Source organism: Oculina patagonica, chromosome 8 (assembly GCF_052425735.1).
Source record: "Oculina patagonica isolate OP01 chromosome 8, crgOcupat, whole genome shotgun sequence".
Taxonomy (NCBI): Eukaryota; Metazoa; Cnidaria; class Anthozoa; order Scleractinia; family Oculinidae; genus Oculina; species Oculina patagonica.
In genome coordinates this window covers 24,037,306-24,056,284 of record NC_135765.1, presented here as the reverse complement: position 1 = coordinate 24,056,284, position 18,979 = coordinate 24,037,306, and the positions used below count along the sequence as shown (strand labels likewise).

The following is an 18,979-nucleotide window of genomic DNA, read 5'->3' as shown; positions in this document are numbered from 1 at the left end:
CTTTTTTAGAATTCTCAAGGGTGAGCGGTCATAAAAAGTGATGTTAACCGGTGAAACTATTTCTGCTTATCAGTGTTCTAGAGTACACAAACCAAAAGGCACTGTAAATTGTGCTGTAAATAACGACCTTGCAAGAAACTTCAAAATAAAGCTTTGCTTTGGTAGAAAAACCGAAGGAACAAACATGGTTAATTAAAAATATAACACAAACAGCAGTGATAAACATTATGAAAAATCGCATTTTTATAAACTTGACGTTTCGTATGCTAAGCTACATACATTTTCAAAAGTATGACCGTTAAAATTTTGGCAACTATTTATATATTGTTATGAAAGGGGTCTGGAAACCTAGACTGAGAACACACGCCGCATCAAATCCTTCTTTCCGTACAAAGACCGCCTCAACCGTTCTCAACGATCTAAGGTCATCTACAAAGCTAGCTGCTGGGACTGTGACGATGTTTACACTGGGAAAACAAAACGACGACTGCATGACAGAAAAACTGAACACTTTAAGGCCCTCACTAAATGCGACCATCCATCAGCTATTGCTGATCACATAAAAACCACAGGCCATAACATCAAATGGGATCATTTTGAAATCCTTGCGTCAGGCAAAACGGACCTCCACTGCAAGATTAAAGAGACCTTATACATTCAAGAACTACAACCTTCTTTAAATGCCAATGTCGGCAGTGAGAGGTTGTTACTTTATTAACTGAAATGTAAATATTAAGTTACTGCTGAAGATCAATTGTCTCAGTCTAGGTTCCAGACCCCTTTCATAACAATATATAAATAGTTGCCAAAATTTTAACGGTCATACTTTTGAAAATGTATGAGTTTATAAAAATGCGATTTTTCATAATGTTTATCACCGCTGTTTGTGTTATATTTTTAATCAAGTTACGATGGCCTAAAACCAAGAGTCTAAAGATGGTTAAAGTGGTGATATTACTGAGCAGAGTTTCATGTATCCTATTTAGCCTTATTGCCCGAGTTCATGTTGTTTCGTTACATTTTGCTTGTGATCTTACGCCTTTTCTCTGCCACTTTAGTCCGAAGGTGCTTCCAGTTTGGGTGGAATTCTGTCTACGTCCAGTGTCACGCAAGAAAACCTTCCTACGCGAGTGACAGATGTTTTTGGCGGCAAGTCACTAACTGTGTCCGTTTCCGGGAGTGAGCTGGTAAGTCGATTTACATTTTACAACTCCCTTTTGGTTTCCAACGGGTCGGAGGTTAAACAGAGTCCTTAAACAAGGAGAAGCTCCGGCAATTCGGGGATTCTTGTTTCAAGGCAAGCCTCGTAACAATTTTATATATTTTTATATCTCGCTATCAAGGAATTATAACTTTATAGTTTTAAAGGCCGCACCAACAGGCGATTTCCGAGATGCATTTTTTCATCCGTTTCGTAACGAGTCTTGGTGCACAGCCTTTCATCGACTCATTTTCATACGAAGGGCTGTGCACCAGGAGTCGTTATGAAACAGAGGCAAAAGACAAATTCGTTAATAGCTTATTGAGAAAGATGATGAGAGTTTAAACTCTAACTCTCGTTTGCATGGCAAGAGTTTTCGCTCATTTGACAAACCAGAATGGTTTATATTTTCACGTTCGTAACTTCGAGTTGTTGTTGATACTTTTTGGTTTTGTTTTGTTTTGTAATTTTAGTTGGCGGCGGCCGGTCATGCCTCAGGTAGCAATAGTCACACTTCGTATTGGAATCAGGCTGAGGATAAATTTAAACAGATCGAGGAAAACGATGTGCAAGGTCTGACAGACTTGACCTTTTCCAAAGAAGAGGTAAGAAGTGGATTAGACACCGAACAATTCATGAATGGACCTTATAACGTGTATTGCTTTTGGTTCGGTACGACACTAGTTGAGTCATGTTCTTGTATTTTGAGGGTGGGAAAGGACGTTTCTGTGATCAGTCTTTTAGTCAGTGAAATTGTTTTTGTTTTTATTGTTTTAGTTTTTATTTCTCCTTTGTTTTGTTTTGTTTAGTTTCAAGTTTGTTTTTTGTTCGTTTTTTTGTTTGTTTGCTGTTTTATTTTTTTGTTTGTGCTCAGGAAAAAATTCAGGTCAAGTCATCAATCATGATTGATTCAATAACGAAATTAACAGCGTTCTTTGGTTATTTCCCGCAAAATGAAAATTCGGTGACAACTATATCGACGAATTTTTATATAAGTGATGGGGAAAATGCTCTAGTTTGTCACTGTCGCCTGTTTTGTTTTATTTAAGTTATTCGTTCAAACTTCGTATTTGGCCGGGCCATTAAGAATGCCATTTATTTTTCTCACTTTTTAGATTATAAAGAGGTTGGAGAAAACTGATTTTGGCAAAGGTACGTACTTATCAATCAAGGAAGAGGAGAGGATCATTAAGTCTTCGTCATGTAATAAAAGCAACAGATAGAAAGTAACCCAGAGCGAAATGCTTATTGAAAGTACTAATGCTAATAGCACCGTAGTCATTCTCGTCGCAATAGCCCTTTTCTTTTTTTTTTCTTTTTTTTTAATTTTTTTTTTTCCTTTTCAACACGATACACTTGACAATACACGGCGAGGCCTTGGCACGAAAAACGAAGGTCTCTGGGGACATAGAATTCTTGAATCTTTTTTTTTTTTTTTGACTGGTTATTCGAAAGAAAGGAAATTTTGAACGGAGTGAAAACACCATGACCTTTCCACACATTATATAGAAACATCACGACTGCATACAAGAAGACCAAAAGTCCCAGCATCTACCGGTAGCTAGGACGGGAAATCCTATGTCCCAGAGCCCTTTGTTTCTCGTGCCAAGGCCCCGCCGGCTAAGATAAACGAAAAGGGCTATGGGGACGAGAATGCACCGTTATACAATCCGACTAATTTTTGTCGTCCCATTCTTCCGCCTTGTTTTCTTCCTGGTCATTTTCCTTTGGTTTGTCACGCAACGGTTCTCCTTACAGATGTTGCGTGACCAGACAAATGATCGCAGGTTTTCGTGACAAAAGGTGTCACGTTTTACCAGTGCATTCAATCATTGCTAATTTCTTTGATTCTTTTAGGTGTTAAGTTTGCATCCAGCACCAAAGAATTCTCTGTATCAATACCAGGAAAAGGCAACGCCATCTTCAACATGGAAAAGAAGGTAAAAAAAATGCAAAAGATCTTAGGAGTTTATTTTCGACTCCACAGTTTAAACACTCATTAAAATATCATCTTGCATAGCTAGTGAAACATTTGGAAAGGTTCTCCTACTCAGAACTTTATTCTACCTCTAATTCAGGAGGACTTTCTGCTTTTTGCTGAAATTGACGCCATTCTTCAAATACTGGAGAAGGTAAGCAATGTCTGTGTCCTAGTCTTGAATCAAATGTTATGCTACACATCTCGTTGTTACGTTCCTTGTTACGTTCCTTGTTCCTTCCTTTCGTGCAAGTTGCCTAGCAATGGCTAAAAGCCATGGTTTGCAACTTTACGAGACAAATCCCACGAGTTGTGTCGCACTCTGCAACGCGAAATTGCTCCATCGTTGCCGCCATCATTGCAAAAACTGTAACCAGGTTTTTTAACTGTTCCAAACCACGTTTCATTTAACTTTTTCTGCAAGAAACTTGAATATCAGAATTCGGTTTTCCTCGTTGTTCCGGAGCTAGAGCTTGCATTTGCTATAGAATAACTTTAACTTATCAGCTATTGGACATATTTATTTGTTCATTTTATTTTCAGTTGAACGCTAACCCCAGTCTTATCCAAGATGGAGTGCCAGATATGTTCACTCTGAGCTTCTCTTCTGTCAAGGTTGGTTGAAGTCGGCTTGAACCTTACGAAATGACTCTGTAAAACTATTTTTTGTTTTCAAATGATGGTAGAAGTTAAGCTTGGTTGAGCTATGAGAAAGTTATTTAACAGCCAGCGACTGAAGCTACTCGAAAAAACAAAAATAATTAAAAAGCCGTTGGGAACATGTTTGCTTTTGTTTGAGCTTCATTTTAAGGTTCAATGTGTTTTTACAGTCAGTGTTGGCCTATTGTTTTATTTCTTTGTTTACTATTGTCTTCGTTTAATTCTTTTTCTAGGGCCTTCGCCGTCGCTATGGTGACAAATCGTTACAAGCTGATGGAGCTATTGAGTTGTTGAAGGACGTGATTCCTAAGGTAGAAATCTTACAGTTTTCTTTTTTGTTTGGCTTTATATTTCCAGACTTGATTCTTCGCTTTATTTTGATTTGTTGTTGTTGTTGATGATGATGATGGTTATGTCGTTGTCTTTGTCGTTGTTTGTTTAGTTTCTCCTTAATGTAGGGCTCCTTGGCGTCTTCTTAAATGTCCATTTATTAAAAGTAAGAGTTTATCTTTTTAGATTGTGAAAAAGTTCGTTGATTTGTACAACGGAAACGTCCTGGTGGAAGTGTTGTCTTTGGAGTGGTTTGGGTGAGTCTGACCTTTCTTTAGAAATTCAATACCACAGAGGAAGATAGAAATCTTAGTTTGCGATTATACTTATATAGTAGAAATATAGCTTAATTAATATATCCGAATTTCGTTCGAAAAGATTGCTAACACATAAAATCGTTTTTGTGCCAGACACAAAAACCTTTTTCATTACTACAGCTGTAACTATGTGCAGCTGAAAATGTTCTATTTATATTATTATTTATTATTAACTTGTTGCCCCCCCCCCCCCCCTGACAGTGATCTTCATACCAAGTACCCACAGGAGATGCGCGTTGTCTATCAGGAGGTCCAGTCTCACCTGTTCTCACAGTCAATGGACATGTTCCACGATCAACTGCCGTCTGTTACTCTCAGAAATGATCTGGTAAGTACATGTATGCAGTTCAATTGCACATGCCAGGACTTGAATCACAGTAGATCTTTCAGTTAAAGGTGCTATGTTCTATTTATTTTCGTTAATTAAGAGCTCTAAACTTCAAATTGGCAGAGCAAAAGTCTTTTATTGGCAAAATCACGGCCACATAACAAACAAGGATGATTTTCGAGCATTGTAACTGACACTTTCATACAAAATGAGATAAACTTGAAAAAAGTCGGGCAGACGTTTTTCAAGTTTACCCGAACGCAATCCGTTTTAATCTTCGCGAATTTTGCCCTTCCATGCCCCTTCTTGGCCTTTCTGTGTTTCTTTTGAGTTATTCTACAGTTTTAAGCCGTTCTTGTGATATTTCAGTCAATTCTATTACCAGTTGGTCAATGCCGAAATTCCCTAACATTACGTGACATAGCCCCTTTAAGATCTTAGATCCTAGATCTTTTAAGAACGTTTCCTCCTCCTCCTCCCCCCCCCCCCCCCTTCCTCTCCCTTCCCGTCTTGTCTCTTCTCGTCCTCTATCTTCTCCTCTCTTCGTCATTTTTGCTCTCCTCCATTCTACCCATTTCTCATCTTGCATTTGGTTTCCCAGTTCTGTTCTGTTTTTCCTTTCTTTTCGGTAAAATAATCAATACTTATACTTCAAAATAGTTGGCCTGTTCCTTTGTTTATACCTTTTATTTGGAGCCAAACCTTTATTTTAAATCGAACAATTCTAAACGTGAACGGGTAATACTCTGAGAAAACCACGTCTTGACTAAAAGCGATATTCTCCCTAAATGTATGGCAAAAATAAGAGAAATTTCAAAACTAGCCTTAGGTCTAAATCATTAAACTGAAAATCACAAAAAATGAATTAAAACTTAGTCCTCATTTAGTTTTCTTTTTTTAACAGGAGGAAACCGTGAAGCAGTCCTTGTGCGAGTCGCTGCAGAATAAACTTCTCTCCATCCAGTCTCCGCTACGGGTTTGTGTTTTCTCAACTTTATCCAATTAATCTGTTTGTATCCGTTCTATCGTCCCTTGAACGACCCTTAGGGCCACTTGGGTTTCCAATGGATAATAATTTGACTATTTGATATGTACCCTAGCTTTGTTCAGTATATCAGTGTGGTTAATGTGAACTAGTAGATTAACCAAAGTTACTAAATCAGTGGTCATTGATTCCGGCTGAGATCTTCATTTCTATTGGATAAATGTTAATGTGTTACATAATTGTATCAATATCAAAATAAAAAATTATATAGTCTTTTCTACTGTAAGAAGTCACTGGGTACCGGTTACACAATATATTGGTATTCCTGTGCTTATGGTTGTATTTTTCTTTTTCTTTTTTATAGGTGTCATGTGGTGGAAGGCACAGAGAAAGGCGTGCAGCGCCAGTCGGTGCAGCACCAGTCAAGGTACGAAAGAAATTGTTTATAAACAACATTCTTTTAATCGGTTTCGGTACATATGACAAGGACTGTGGTTGGGAGAGTTCACACGTTATCTCATGTTTTGTGAAGTGAAGTTCAGGGGTACGGAAGAATTGACGTTTAGTCCTCGGAGACAAAAGTTACTTAAACCAAAACTGTACCAAAACCAAACCGGCAATCTGTACAGTGTATACCACATGAAAGCACTGCTCAGTAGCTTTGATTTTAAATGCTTCCACAAAAAGGTTTCTTTAAACAGACTTTAGTTAGAAAAACTTTGTACAGCAAATAAACAGAAGCACAAAAGTACTGCTCAATAGCTCTATTTGAACAGTCCCACACTCTCAGTCACTCGAATTTTATCCTTTGCATACCAATCATACCAACAGGGGTCAAAACGGACCCCATAACAAAAGTAGCTTAACAAACTATACAATGACTTATAACCTTTCGAGAATTTTTGTTAAATAATAATACCAGTAATAATAAAACTGTGAATGCAAATATTAACCTTGCTCCTTGCAAATAAAGGAATATGTTTAAGTAATAAACACTTCCTAGGTAATTTCATGCCTGCCGGGGTCAGTTTGGACCCCATCACAGATTTAGTATGTTAGTGACTAGGGACTTTTTAAATATCAACTGAATAATAAGATGCATAAATGGATTTGTTTTGATGCTTATTGGGTTTTGTTTGTTAGTTTTTATTTTTGTTGTCACTGTCGTTGCTACTGTTTTTGTTGCTGGGGTCTATTTGGACCCCAACAGAAAAATGAGCCCCACATTTCCATATCCACATGTGATATAAAAACAACATTTGCAATTAAAGCAACTCTCAAAAAGAGACAAATTCATGAAATGTGGAAAAAATTGTCCAGACATACGAGCTTTGGTGAGTGTTTATTATCACTGGGGGTCGAATTGGACCCCACCTGGTAGTATGAGGGTTAAACGTTATAACCACCTTATGTAGCATAATTAAAACCGTCACATGAAAGTACAGCTCAATAGATTTGTACTGAGTGGTCACACACTAGGGTTTCATCCATATACTTCAAAGTTAGAACCAAATTAGATATTATCAGAAACTCATAAGGGTTTCTGATATTATATATTAGATATTATAGCGTTTATTCTTGTTTATTCTTGTTTCATTTTTGCTTCTAGGCTGATTCAAACGTGGACCTAAGCAAAGTGAACCTGGCACCTGAGTACTCCGAAGACTATCCCATAATATTCAATATCTGGCTGTGGCTTGTCGTGGTCTTAGTCCTTTCCATATATGTAGTTTGTTTGGTCATGTGGTACATGGATCCGGGTCGTGACAGCATTATTTATCGCATGACCAGTCAGAGAATCAAGACTGATTGACTGGCAGATCTCAGCCGGAAGTCGTTTGGCAATTATAGAATTAAAACTGATTGATGTATTCAATTATAGCAGTCATAGCAGATCTTGTAACTTGTGGCAAATTTAATACTAGGAAGAATTTTTTGTCTCCCACACCGGAGTTGTAATCGTTTTCTATGTTCGGTAGCTTTCTTGAATTAATTGTAATTTCCTTGTTTTGATGAAGAAATCTTTTCCAAAGGTTTAAAATAGTATTCATAAGAAGCTGTTGCAAATTCCTTCATTGATGCTTTCTCGCTCTTGTTTTGATAAGAATGTATAGAAATTCGCATTAAATTTACTTTTTGTTTGGTTTAAGTTTGATGCTTATACAGTAGTAATTTCCCTGTCTGACCTGTCTGGAAAAAGTGGTTGGGAATTGCAAAACGTTTTATTTCATCTAGTGTTTAATCCTTTCAGTAAAACAATATGTCAAAAAAATTCAATTCATTTTACGTTCTTTAGAAATTCGCGGAACAAGCTAACCAAACCTCATGGTACCCAGATCCCTCTCTTGTTCGCGTCAAAAAACAGGGGCACATATGGTTGTTTCATTAACCCACGAGGTGATTGTTCATCGGTTGACAGAAAAAATAACGACATGCTTCCGTTACGGTATAAATTACGTTTCAATTGTAATGAGGTCTAGTTTTGAAAATGACAGGTTTTTGGCGTTTAAGGAAGTAATAATACACAGTGAAATTCAGCCTTTAGTGATTGCTCATCTTTTAATTAAGGGACCCGACATGTGAACGAGGCTGGTATTCCGTTTTGGAAGAAAATATCGTGAAGTAGCTATACGCTAGTAGGCATTCAACAACAATTCCCGGGGCAATTGTGAAATTCTGATGTAAACAATCTTTGCACAAGGTAAACAAACTAAACTTCCATCGCACAAGACGCAATGAACAGGAATGTGATAAATCTGCTCACAATTAAGACTGCAGTTGCTTCTGGAAAATCATTTTCCGGTAATGATACGTGAAGGCATCTAGACAATTGTCGATAACATTGTCTATAAAATACCCTGCGGCTTTCTAGAAAGTCGCAATGTTAACTTTACAAGTAACTTGACTAAACAATTCAGGATTGTTTACATTTTTCTTGGCGTGAATTCAACAAGGCGATGTTGTACAGGTCGCCCTTCAGTCTTCAACAAGCGCTAGAGAGATGGCTTCCATGTTATTTGCTGCTCTTCTGATACTTGTTTCGTCGGTGACAATAGGTAATGACTCCTCAATTTATCACTTTGATCTATGATTTAATTTTATGGTGAAGAAGGATCATTCTTTATGTAATGAAACCTCGGAAAAAAGGGGCGTAACACATCAGATCGACTGAAGAAAAACGACCGAATAAATTTTTTCAGGCTAGGGTCGATTCGGTTCCACTGAAAAGAATTCAGTCAAGTAAAATCCCCCTGGAAATTAAGTGAATTATAATTAATAAGGTATTAAAAAATTGCTTCATAGCCTGCGTGGCCGGCGTTCAAAGGGGAAGGAGAAGGGGAGTTCGGGCCTTTGAACGCCGGCCACGCAGGCTAATTGTTTCATATCAAGTTCGTTGTTTTGAAGGAAAAATAAGGTGATATCTTTGAAGGTCTTCTTTCTAGAAGCATTTGTACCAAAAAAAACACACATTGACCAAACGTCTGCGAAAAATGCTGATCGGCCTGGCCAGTTTGCCGCGTATATTGATATTCACTTTTATAATCCTATAAACATCGGGCTCTGCATTGTTTGTGCTAGTGTAAACAAGGTGAACACAAAAAATAGCCATTGTATTTCCTTCGTTTAGGAGTCACCCTTTAGCTGTAGTATATGAATTGTTTGGTCTTGTGTATCGGTTTTTGTGTAGAACCGGACACCGCCAATGTCCATCCGTAGACCTGTTGCCAAAATGAAAATGGGAAAGACAGCTGTTATGGATTGAGATGGACAAAAATCGGCTGTTTTAATTTGCTTTACCCACTTTGAAAGAAACTCACAATTCAGTGAAGTGTAATAGGCCGACAAGTAAAGGAAGCGTTCGAACGTTCGACCGATCATATCGTTATATCTCCGTTATATCATTATTTTTTCACCCTGTTGTTCTAGTTTGGTATCAAACGATGTTTTTGTATTAGCCTGACTAATAATTTATTTTTTTTTACTGGGGTGTAACTCGTTGTCATCCATTTCTCTTGAACCCTGGGCTGTTTACACAAGAAATTACATCGTAGTCAATTACACCTGATTGAAGAAACGTTGACCCGTGAAAAGCCTAAACGATAAACGATGCGACGCAAATGTTTACTGGGAAATCGGAAAAAGTAATCGTCTTCCATGACAGAATGAACATTGTCATTCGACAGGTTTCATAAATCATGCTCTTAAAGCTCTCAAAGAAAATATTGCCTTGATTATAAATAAATGAAATACTATTATGCTTATCAACGCTGTCTACCCATAATCCCATTCGGTCTTATCGTTCATGGTTTGAGCTTTTCACTGGTCAACCTTTCGTCAATCAGGTTAATATCACACCTCCACACATCACCTTTATTTCACCTCGGATTTACAATTAAGGGTAGCGGTAGAGCTAATTTCTCCGAGAAAGAAATAGCTAATATGACTAATGTATTTCATTAAAATGATTGTACAATCAAACAATATTATGAACTCATGGAAAGGAAATATATCTCTTATTGAAACAAACCCTTCAACATTCCCAAAAACTAAGTTTTAATACTCGCTTATAACGATAACTTTGCCCTTTTTGGGAACCCTTTTGGGAAAACTTTAGTAAAATTAAGAATAAGCTGTCACATACTTACGATCAACACAGGAAGATACTACAAATACCTCTTGATAAAACGTTATGTAGCCTCTGCAATTGCAACAAACTGAAGATGAAACTCACCTTTTTGTTAGATTGCCCAAGCTATTCTCGTTCTTACCGATTTCTATCACACGAGATTTTATTATCACGTCTTATCAATTCTACTGACCCTTGTTCTTAAATACCTCACCCTCACCCCCTCAGAGTCAAATAACAAGCCGTCATAATGATTACTCGATTTTTATTTTCAGCTTCTTCGCTGCAATGCTACAATTGTGTTCGTGAAGACAAACCTGACGCGGACAAATACTGTGAAATAACAAATTCCTCGCTGGGGAATAACACAATCAAAAACTGCACGTCGGGTGATAATCGCTGTATAATCACGAAAACCGTTAAGATGGACTCTGTGACGCAGTTTAGGCGAGACTGTGGCAAACAGGAAGGCTGTACCAACAAATGCACGGATCCGGACGCAGAAGGAACAGTTATATGCGACTCTTGCTGTGAAGAAGACCTGTGCAATAAAGATAGTGGGCCTGAACCGGCTACACCGGATCCTGCTACACCGGCTGCAACGACTATACCAGCTACAACGGATCCGACTACACAGGTTACAGCGGCTAAGAAGTCTGGAACATCAAGGATCGTGATGACAAGGGGCCTGTATGCGCTTGGTGGCTTTCTAATGTGGTTCGTTTTGTAAGGGGCATTATGAACACCATCTTTTTATGTAGCTTTGCTTTATTTGTGCAGTGTTTAGTTTAGAATTACAGACTTTAATGCCGCGTTAACGGATGCAATGTGACGAAACGCTCATGATCAAGAAGGTATAGCGTTACCTTTTCGACAATTGTAAGTAACAGCGTGAATTCGAAAATGATGTAGTAAGCAGAAAATGGAGTACAGTCACGCAAGTGTGCCGTTGATAACTAGTCTTATTATCGATCTTATTAGTCATTTTGGTAATAAATGTGTTACACTTTTCAAAGAGTTCTGATTCGTACCCTGAAAAAATGAAAAATCAAAATGCTGGGCTGCTTTTTCATTAAACTCTACTTTAACACAAGGAAGATCATCGCAGTTGTGTTACTGCGCAACTGAAGTAGCTGAAAAAGAAGCACAACTGCGGGAAAGTTTTCGCGGAAACCAGATACATAACCGCACGGTACCCAACTTCCCTTCTTGCATGCATGGATCATAATGTATTGAATTGTTTGCATCGATAAAGTGGAACATCTAGTTTTTTCTCTCAATTTGTTCGCTAATTCATAAAACGATCATTCTTTAGTTGGAAGAGAAAAGGCCAAGAGTTATAAATATGCGCTTCAAATGTAACAAGATGTAGCCCTTTGTGATTGCTCGTCTCATGTTTTGTTCAGGGTGCCGGTCACGTGAACGCGGCTGGTTTCCGTAATTTTGAAAGAAAAAAATCTTCAAGTGGCTAGTAGGCGTTCAACAACAATTCCCGGACAACTGTTAAATTCTGGAGTAAACAATCGTTGTACAAGGTAAACAAACTAAACTTCCATCGCACGAAATGCAATTAACAGGAATGTGACAAATCTGCTCACAATTAAAACTGCAGTTGTTTCTGGAAAATCATTTTGCGGTAATGATACGCGAAGGCATCTAGACAACTGTTGATGACACTGTCTATAAAATACCCTGCGGCTTTCTAGAAAGTCGCAATGTTATCTTTACAAGTAACGTGACTAAACAATTCAGGATTGTTCACATTTTTCTTGGCGTAAATTCAACTAGGTGATGTTGTACAAACAATAGACGCGCCATTGGAAAATTTGCAATTCAATTTGTTTTCGCACGGGTCGCTCTTTGTCTTCGACAAGCGCCGGAAAAAAATGGCTTCCATGTTTTTTGCTGCTCTTCTGGTACTTGTTTCGTCGGTGACAATAGGTAATGAAACTTCAGTTTATTACTATAATCTATGATTTTAATTTTAAGGTGAACTTGGATCATTCTTTATGTATTGAAACCTCGGCAAAACGTGGCATAAGACAACAGACGAACTGAACCAAAACGACCGTATAAATTTAATTTCACTTATGGCTTCGGGGTTGATTCGGTTTCATTGAAAACAATGCATTTATGTAAAACCCCCTGGAAATTAAGTACATTATAATAAGGGTCTTGAAATTGCTTCGAAAGCAAGTTCGTTCTTGAAGGGGTGTTTTAACGGAAATGATAAGGTTTCCTTCTAGAAGCATTTATACAAATAAAAAACAAATTGAGCTAAACGTCTGCGAAAAAGCTGGCGTGATCGGCTCGGCCGGTTGGATGTATATATCGATATTTATTTATGGTCCTTCCGTCCTGTTGTGTGGGTGAGCAAGGAAATAACCATCGTATTTCCCTAATGCAGGAGTCACTTTTAAGCTGTAGTGTGTTTATTGTTTGGTCTTTTGTATCGGTTTTGTGTACTGAACCAGGCACCGCCAGCTTCATCCAAATGTTGCCAACTGATGAAACTGCAAAAGATCACTGTTATGCATTAAATTGAAAACATTCTCGGTTCGTAAACTGCTATACTTGCTCTGAAAGAAACTCATAATACAGTGCATTGTAACAGGCCGCCATGTTGACTTCACGAGGACCGAAAACTTCGGTCCGAAAAAATCCGAAAAATTCTAGAAGAAGCGCCGGAACGTTCAACCGATTATATCTTTTATATCTCCATTATATTATTTCCTTTTTGCCCTGTTGTTCTATTTTGGTATCAAAAGATGTTTTTGTATAAGCCTAACTAATAATTTGTTTTTCTTTACCGGGGTGTAACTCGTTGTTCATCAATTTGTCTTAGGCCCCTGGGCTGTTTACACAAGAAATTGCATCGTAATTAAAAGAAAGTAACGTAAGCCGTTAGGGCCTGATTACATGAACCGGGCTGGCTTGGTTTGCCAAGATCTCGGCACGTTTGTTAAACGCAACAAAAATCAACTTCGTGATTACATGACAACCGGGCCAGCCCGGTTAGCCGAGATCTCGGTATCGCGATGCCGGGATCTCGGCTAGCCGGGCTGAAAATTTTCCATGTAATCGCGTTAACGGGGCCAGCCCGGCTAAGCGGGCCAGCATTAAATTTCTCTTCCGAGCACAATATCCGACGAAAAAATCAATGCTACTCCTTATAAATAGGATGTAGAGATAACGTAACCCATCCAGCTGCATAAGTGCAAAAAATTAACCACCAAATTGCCGGAAAAAGGTGATTAAGATCATTCGTGCTCTGATCATTCATGCGGGCTGAAAGTCATCTCGGCAAATCGGGCCAGCCCGGCTAACCGGGCTCATGTAATACCGGGCTGAAAGTCATCTCGGCAAACCGAGCCAGGCCGGCTAACCGGGCCAGCCCGGCTCATGTAATCAGTACACTGTGGGTGTACGCGAAATTTTCTAGCACTAATTTTGCAGTTTCGTAAAGGCAGACATTTCGGGACACCCAATTTTTGCAGTTTTACAGTATTTTTAGAAACACCCATCCACCCCCCTCCTCACAAAAAACTTCATCCGCAACCTCACATAAACAAAATGAAGAATAATGTATGTGACAATTTTTATGTGACAACTTTTATTTGCTTGTATGGATGAGAAAAGTTGGTCATTTTTTATGTGACAAATATATTTGATTACAAGCTGGCGAGTTGGCTTTTACAAGTTTTATGTGACGAATAAACGTTGTCGCATACGAAAATTGCAGAGACGACTCGTCACATAAAATTTGGCAAATATTTCGTCAGCATATGTGGTTTCCAATCTCCCAAACTCCCACAGAGTACTGTTCGCGCGTATCTTTGAGCGTATCTCTGCTGTCCATGGTAATTACTGGCACACTTAGCTTTAATGTATCATCCACACGATCAAATATATTTGTCACAGAAACATTGCCCGTGTAAAAAAACACCCTCACTCTAAAAGACCCCGCACCCACCCTCTTAGCTTCAGATGCCAACCCATAATAATTACTCGATATTTATTTTCAGCTTTTTCGCTGCAATGCTACAAGTGTGTTCGTGAAGACAAACCTGACGCAGACAAATACTGTGAAATATCGTCTTCCTCGCTGGGCAATAATCAAATTGAAAACTGCACTTCGGATAATACTCGCTGCATAATCACAAAAACTGTTAAGAAGGACTCTGTGACGCAGTTTAGGCGAGACTGTGGCAAAGAAGAAGGCTGTACGAACAAATGCACGGATCCGGACGCAGAAGGAACAGTTATATGCAAATCGTGCTGTGAAGAAGACCTGTGCAATAAGGGAATTGGGCCTAAACCAGCCGAGCTGTCTGGAACATCAAGGATCATGATGATAAGAAGCCTGTACGCGCTTGGGGGCTTTCTTATGTGGCTCCTTTTGTAAGAGTCCTCATGAACACCATAGTTTCGTATACCTTTGTTTTTTTATCTGTGCAATGATTAGTTTAGATGGTTGCAGACTTTAATGTTGATTTAACGGGTGCAATGTGACGAGACGCTCAAGTAAATTCGAAGACTGTGAGCAGACAATTGTAGCAGTATACAGTCCGGACAGTGTCCTGTTGATTATTCATCAGTCTAATTCCATTTGGTAATAAATTAGTTATACTTTTCAAAAAGTCTTATTATATATATTATTTGCTCATGTAGTAAAAGTGTGTCCTTCTATGATCAGCGGAAATGCTGGGCCGTATTTCCCTTAATAAATACTGATTGACTAGATGTGTTTCGCCTATCCACACCACAACGATGGAATTCCTGATCAAACAAAGGAAAATCTAAAACCTTCTGAAAACGCGTGTTAGCCGCCGTTTTGAGGTGGATGGGTTAGGTGTAGTCCCGTTATGGAGAATGCAGTTATTGCTAACGTAATTCTCGCACAGTGGAACTCTGTTTATACAGGCACCGTACTAGGAACACAGAAACTGTCCGTATTATTGGGTTAGTATGTAGAACAGGCGGTTGTAAGAGAGGCACAGCATGTTGCGTGACACAAGCCTGGAGCGAAAGAGGGGAGCGACAAAAATCTTTGCGCTCGATGTCGCTAAACTGCCTGTTGTAACGGCTAATATCATACCAGCTGGACCAGAATAATTGCAAAACATAGTTCTCAACACAAAATTTGGGATGAAAATGTTTTATAAAGAGCGCCTAAATGATCAGAAATTTTCATCCACTACGATCTCGGATGAAACCGTTTGATCGTTTAGCCCTCAAGTTAAGTATCCCCCGGGGATACCCTATAGCGAACTATAAAGGGAGACTTCAACCGAATAGGAACCTACTTCAGGCTGCACGTTAATAGAAGAGTAATTTTAAATGCACGGCTAGTACGACGACACTTGTGTTGGACAATTTATTTGGCCGATATTTCGACTAGTCAACTAGTCTTCTACAGGGCCAGAGCTGGAGTGAGATAAAACTTAACGGCTCCTAAAATTTAAATTAAAGTATACAAGTGGATAATACGTAACACGATAGCCATATAAGGAAAAAGCATAAAATACAGCGTCGAGGGTGTAATATATACGTATAAAGAAAATACACGCACTAATAATATATAAAAGATGAAAAAAATAAAAAATAGTAAAAATAAATAAAAATAAATAAAAATAAAAAAAACATAAATAAATAAAAATAAAAAATAATAATAAACTAAAGCTAACTTTCATATAACGATCTAAAAGGTAAAGGTAAAGGTAATTTATTTAACGTCAAAAGCACGGAGAGTGGTTGCCCAGTCTCCCGAGCCAGAGGCTCATGATAAAAGTGTTTGACATACATGTTAAAAAAGATTTAAAAACTATATATTAAAAAATACAATATTATTATACTATTAAAATCTTAAAAATATGCGTTAAAAATACAATGTTAAAAACGATAAAAATACAACATGTCTATAACAGAATCATTTAAAACAAGAACTGCATTGGCAGCCACCAAAGTTTGTTTTTGCTAAAGATGTAACATATCACTGTTCAGAGCGTCTATTGAGGCCATTAGGATTTCACAAGTTGGAGTATAAAAAATGTATGGAAAATTGTCATTTAGGTAAGGAAAGAGGTGCGTATCTTTTCTGTAGGTATGTGAAGGGGTTGCCATTTTCTATTTGTCTTTGATACAAAAATCTGACTGCCCTCTCACGAAAACCCGGGGGGTACCCAAAAAAGTTTTGTACGGAGAGGCTCCGCCCCGAGCTCTTACCCCTTTTTCTGTACCATTTTGCCAGAAATTGTATCCCTTTCGTATACCTTTAAATGAAAAAAGGTACCCCTTTCATATACCTGGAAGTCATGGTATAGCCTTAAAACATGACGCTTTCTTGTCATTTTCAAGTAGCGCTTAATAAATTGAAATAATACAGCCATAAATTGCATCTGTTCGAAATATTTTAATTAAAGGTCCTTTCAAAAACCTAAATGAAAGATTTCCATACCCTTTCGTATACCTAAACTTGTGAAATCCCTACCCTTTTATATACCTGAAGCCTGAAAAAGGTACCCCTTTCGGGCGGAGCCTCCCGGATAGGCCATTATAGGGAGTACCCCCGGGGGGGGCACGAAAATAACAGTCGAGACATTTGGAAAACTACTTTCTTTTGTAATGCGGGAATGACGTGAACATTCCAGAAGAAAGATGAACCACAAATGATCTCAATGTACACTCAAGGATTGAAACAGAGAAGGGGGCTTACCGTATTCAAATAGCTGCACTTTGGCAAATTACAAATTATCATTTCAAGGCTTTAGAAAAAAATCTCTGAGAAAGAAATGCTGTGCGTCGGAGGTTTCTTTCATTATGTTCCGTAAGTCCGTTCCGTATCAAGTCCAGTCCTGCGATATACAAGGGCAATATTCCAGTATTATTTACATCCAAGGGAAAATTCCCATCTGATCACGAGATGTAAGTCAGGATGTAAGTTGTAAATACGATTGATTGTTCCTTGCTTCGAATTAAAAAGTCAGTAACGATCGGTGTTGTCTTGCGGACGATTCTAGCTGTGCACGGGTTCTCGTTAACTGGTAAAGAAGTCTGTCGGAGAAGCTCGTTGATTATGGAGCTTTTTCCACAATTCCTTTCGCCGATGAAGAAGACAGAAGGACTTTTCTGAAGTTTTTTCTCTACGTCCTCCAGCTGTGAAATGGGAATCAACGTGTGGGTGTCTGTTTCATCGTCAAGTTGAATGCTGGCTACGATCTCTTGAAAGCAAGTCGAGTTCGCTTGAACAAGGACGTCGTTCGGTCAGGATATCGTTTGATTCTTCGATGGCATCCTGTAAAGATTGCTCGCGAGACATCACCGATCGTTACTGACTTTATAATTCGAAGCAAGGAACAATCAATCGTATTTACAACTAACATCCTGACTTACATCTCGTGATCAGATTTCTGGGAATTTTCCCTTGGATGTAAATAATACTGCAATATTGTCCTTGTATATCGCAGGACTGGACTTGAAAAAAGCTTTTGAGTAAGACGAATAACCCCCGGGGATACCCTATAGTGAATTATAAAGGGAGACTTCAACCGAATGGCAACCTATTACAGGCTGTAGGTATATGGAAGGGTGAGGATTTCACAAGTTGGAGTATAAAAAAAGGATATGGAAAATTGTCATTTTTAGGTAAAGCTAGGTACGAAAAGAGGTGCGTATCTTTTCTGTAGGTAGGTACCTGCTGATGTGATGATTAATATTTACAAGGCCTTCATCTTACCACATTTGGAATACTGCGCACCTGTTTTAGTGGGACTTTCATCTGGACTTTCTAACAAGCTAGAATTTACTAATCAGTTTGCTATCAGAACACTAATGAATCTGCCCAAGACAACTCCATATGGCGATCTACTTAAGATGGTAAACATTAAGTCCCTGGAGCATCGCAGATACACGCAAGCCCTAATCCTCCTTTATAAATCTTTATTTATTACGGGGCCAAGCTACATCAAGGAATTGTTCTCATTGCGTTCTAGCAATTATGATCTAAGAGGCTATTGTAAGCTTAATCAGCCTGCTTTTAAATCAAAGTTTTTACATAAATCTTATCGCTACATAACTTCACGTTTATGGAACAACTTACCTGACAATATAAGAGGAGCGTCCTTTCTTAGAATTTTTAAAAATTTACTGAACAATGTTAACCTGACCACCGAGGCCATGCCAACTGCTGCTGTAATCTTTGTATCGATTAGTTTACATTTTTAAATTTTATTGTCTACGTAGTTTTTAAATTTTTATAGTCTTGTTTTTAAATTTTAAATTTTATAGTCTAATTTTTGTATTTTTATTGAATAGATAATCATATTTAAATTTTTTACATTGTAACTTTTAGAATACACGTTCACTTTTAAACGAGCCCCAGGCTCATTGGTGACATGTGTTTAAATAAAGTACTACTACTACTACTACTACTACTACTACTACTACTACTACTACTACTACTACTACTACTACTACTACTACTACTACTACTACTACTACTACTACTACTACTACTACTACTACTACTACTACTACTACTACTACTACAAGGTA

At 38.2% G+C, this 18,979-nt stretch overlaps 4 protein-coding genes across 6 annotated transcripts in view; 3 read left to right on the top strand and 1 right to left on the bottom strand.

Moving 5' to 3' along the window:
• The window catches only part of LOC144663239 (uncharacterized), an 11,316-nt gene extending 3,368 nt beyond the window's left edge, over nucleotides 1-7,948 (top strand). Inside the window, exons 2-14 of the mRNA XM_078524150.1 lie at nucleotides 10-20; nucleotides 1,059-1,187; nucleotides 1,675-1,806; nucleotides 2,317-2,353; nucleotides 3,059-3,141; nucleotides 3,280-3,333; nucleotides 3,723-3,794; nucleotides 4,073-4,150; nucleotides 4,356-4,426; nucleotides 4,688-4,814; nucleotides 5,719-5,790; nucleotides 6,164-6,226; nucleotides 7,409-7,948. Coding sequence (XP_078380276.1) covers nucleotides 10-20; nucleotides 1,059-1,187; nucleotides 1,675-1,806; nucleotides 2,317-2,353; nucleotides 3,059-3,141; nucleotides 3,280-3,333; nucleotides 3,723-3,794; nucleotides 4,073-4,150; nucleotides 4,356-4,426; nucleotides 4,688-4,814; nucleotides 5,719-5,790; nucleotides 6,164-6,226; nucleotides 7,409-7,612 — 1,133 coding nt within the window. The 3' untranslated portion in view covers nucleotides 7,613-7,948. The remainder of the gene's footprint in view (nucleotides 1-9; nucleotides 21-1,058; nucleotides 1,188-1,674; nucleotides 1,807-2,316; nucleotides 2,354-3,058; nucleotides 3,142-3,279; nucleotides 3,334-3,722; nucleotides 3,795-4,072; nucleotides 4,151-4,355; nucleotides 4,427-4,687; nucleotides 4,815-5,718; nucleotides 5,791-6,163; nucleotides 6,227-7,408) is intronic.
• LOC144663538 (uncharacterized) overlaps nucleotides 1-18,979 on the bottom strand; it is a 77,331-nt gene that overhangs the window by 54,976 nt on the left and 3,376 nt on the right. The gene's annotated exons all lie outside the window — the stretch shown is intronic.
• Nucleotides 8,720-11,441, top strand: LOC144662078 (CD59 glycoprotein-like). Its single transcript, XM_078522815.1, has 2 exons — nucleotides 8,720-8,855; nucleotides 10,702-11,441. Exons 1-2 carry the CDS (start codon nucleotides 8,801-8,803, stop codon nucleotides 11,154-11,156), a joined length of 510 nt encoding a protein of 169 aa, XP_078378941.1. The 5' UTR covers nucleotides 8,720-8,800; the 3' UTR covers nucleotides 11,157-11,441.
• LOC144662079 (uncharacterized) lies at nucleotides 12,143-15,066 on the top strand. The gene is made up of 2 exons (XM_078522816.1): nucleotides 12,143-12,367; nucleotides 14,452-15,066. Exons 1-2 carry the CDS (start codon nucleotides 12,313-12,315, stop codon nucleotides 14,829-14,831), a joined length of 435 nt encoding a protein of 144 aa, XP_078378942.1. The 5' UTR covers nucleotides 12,143-12,312; the 3' UTR covers nucleotides 14,832-15,066.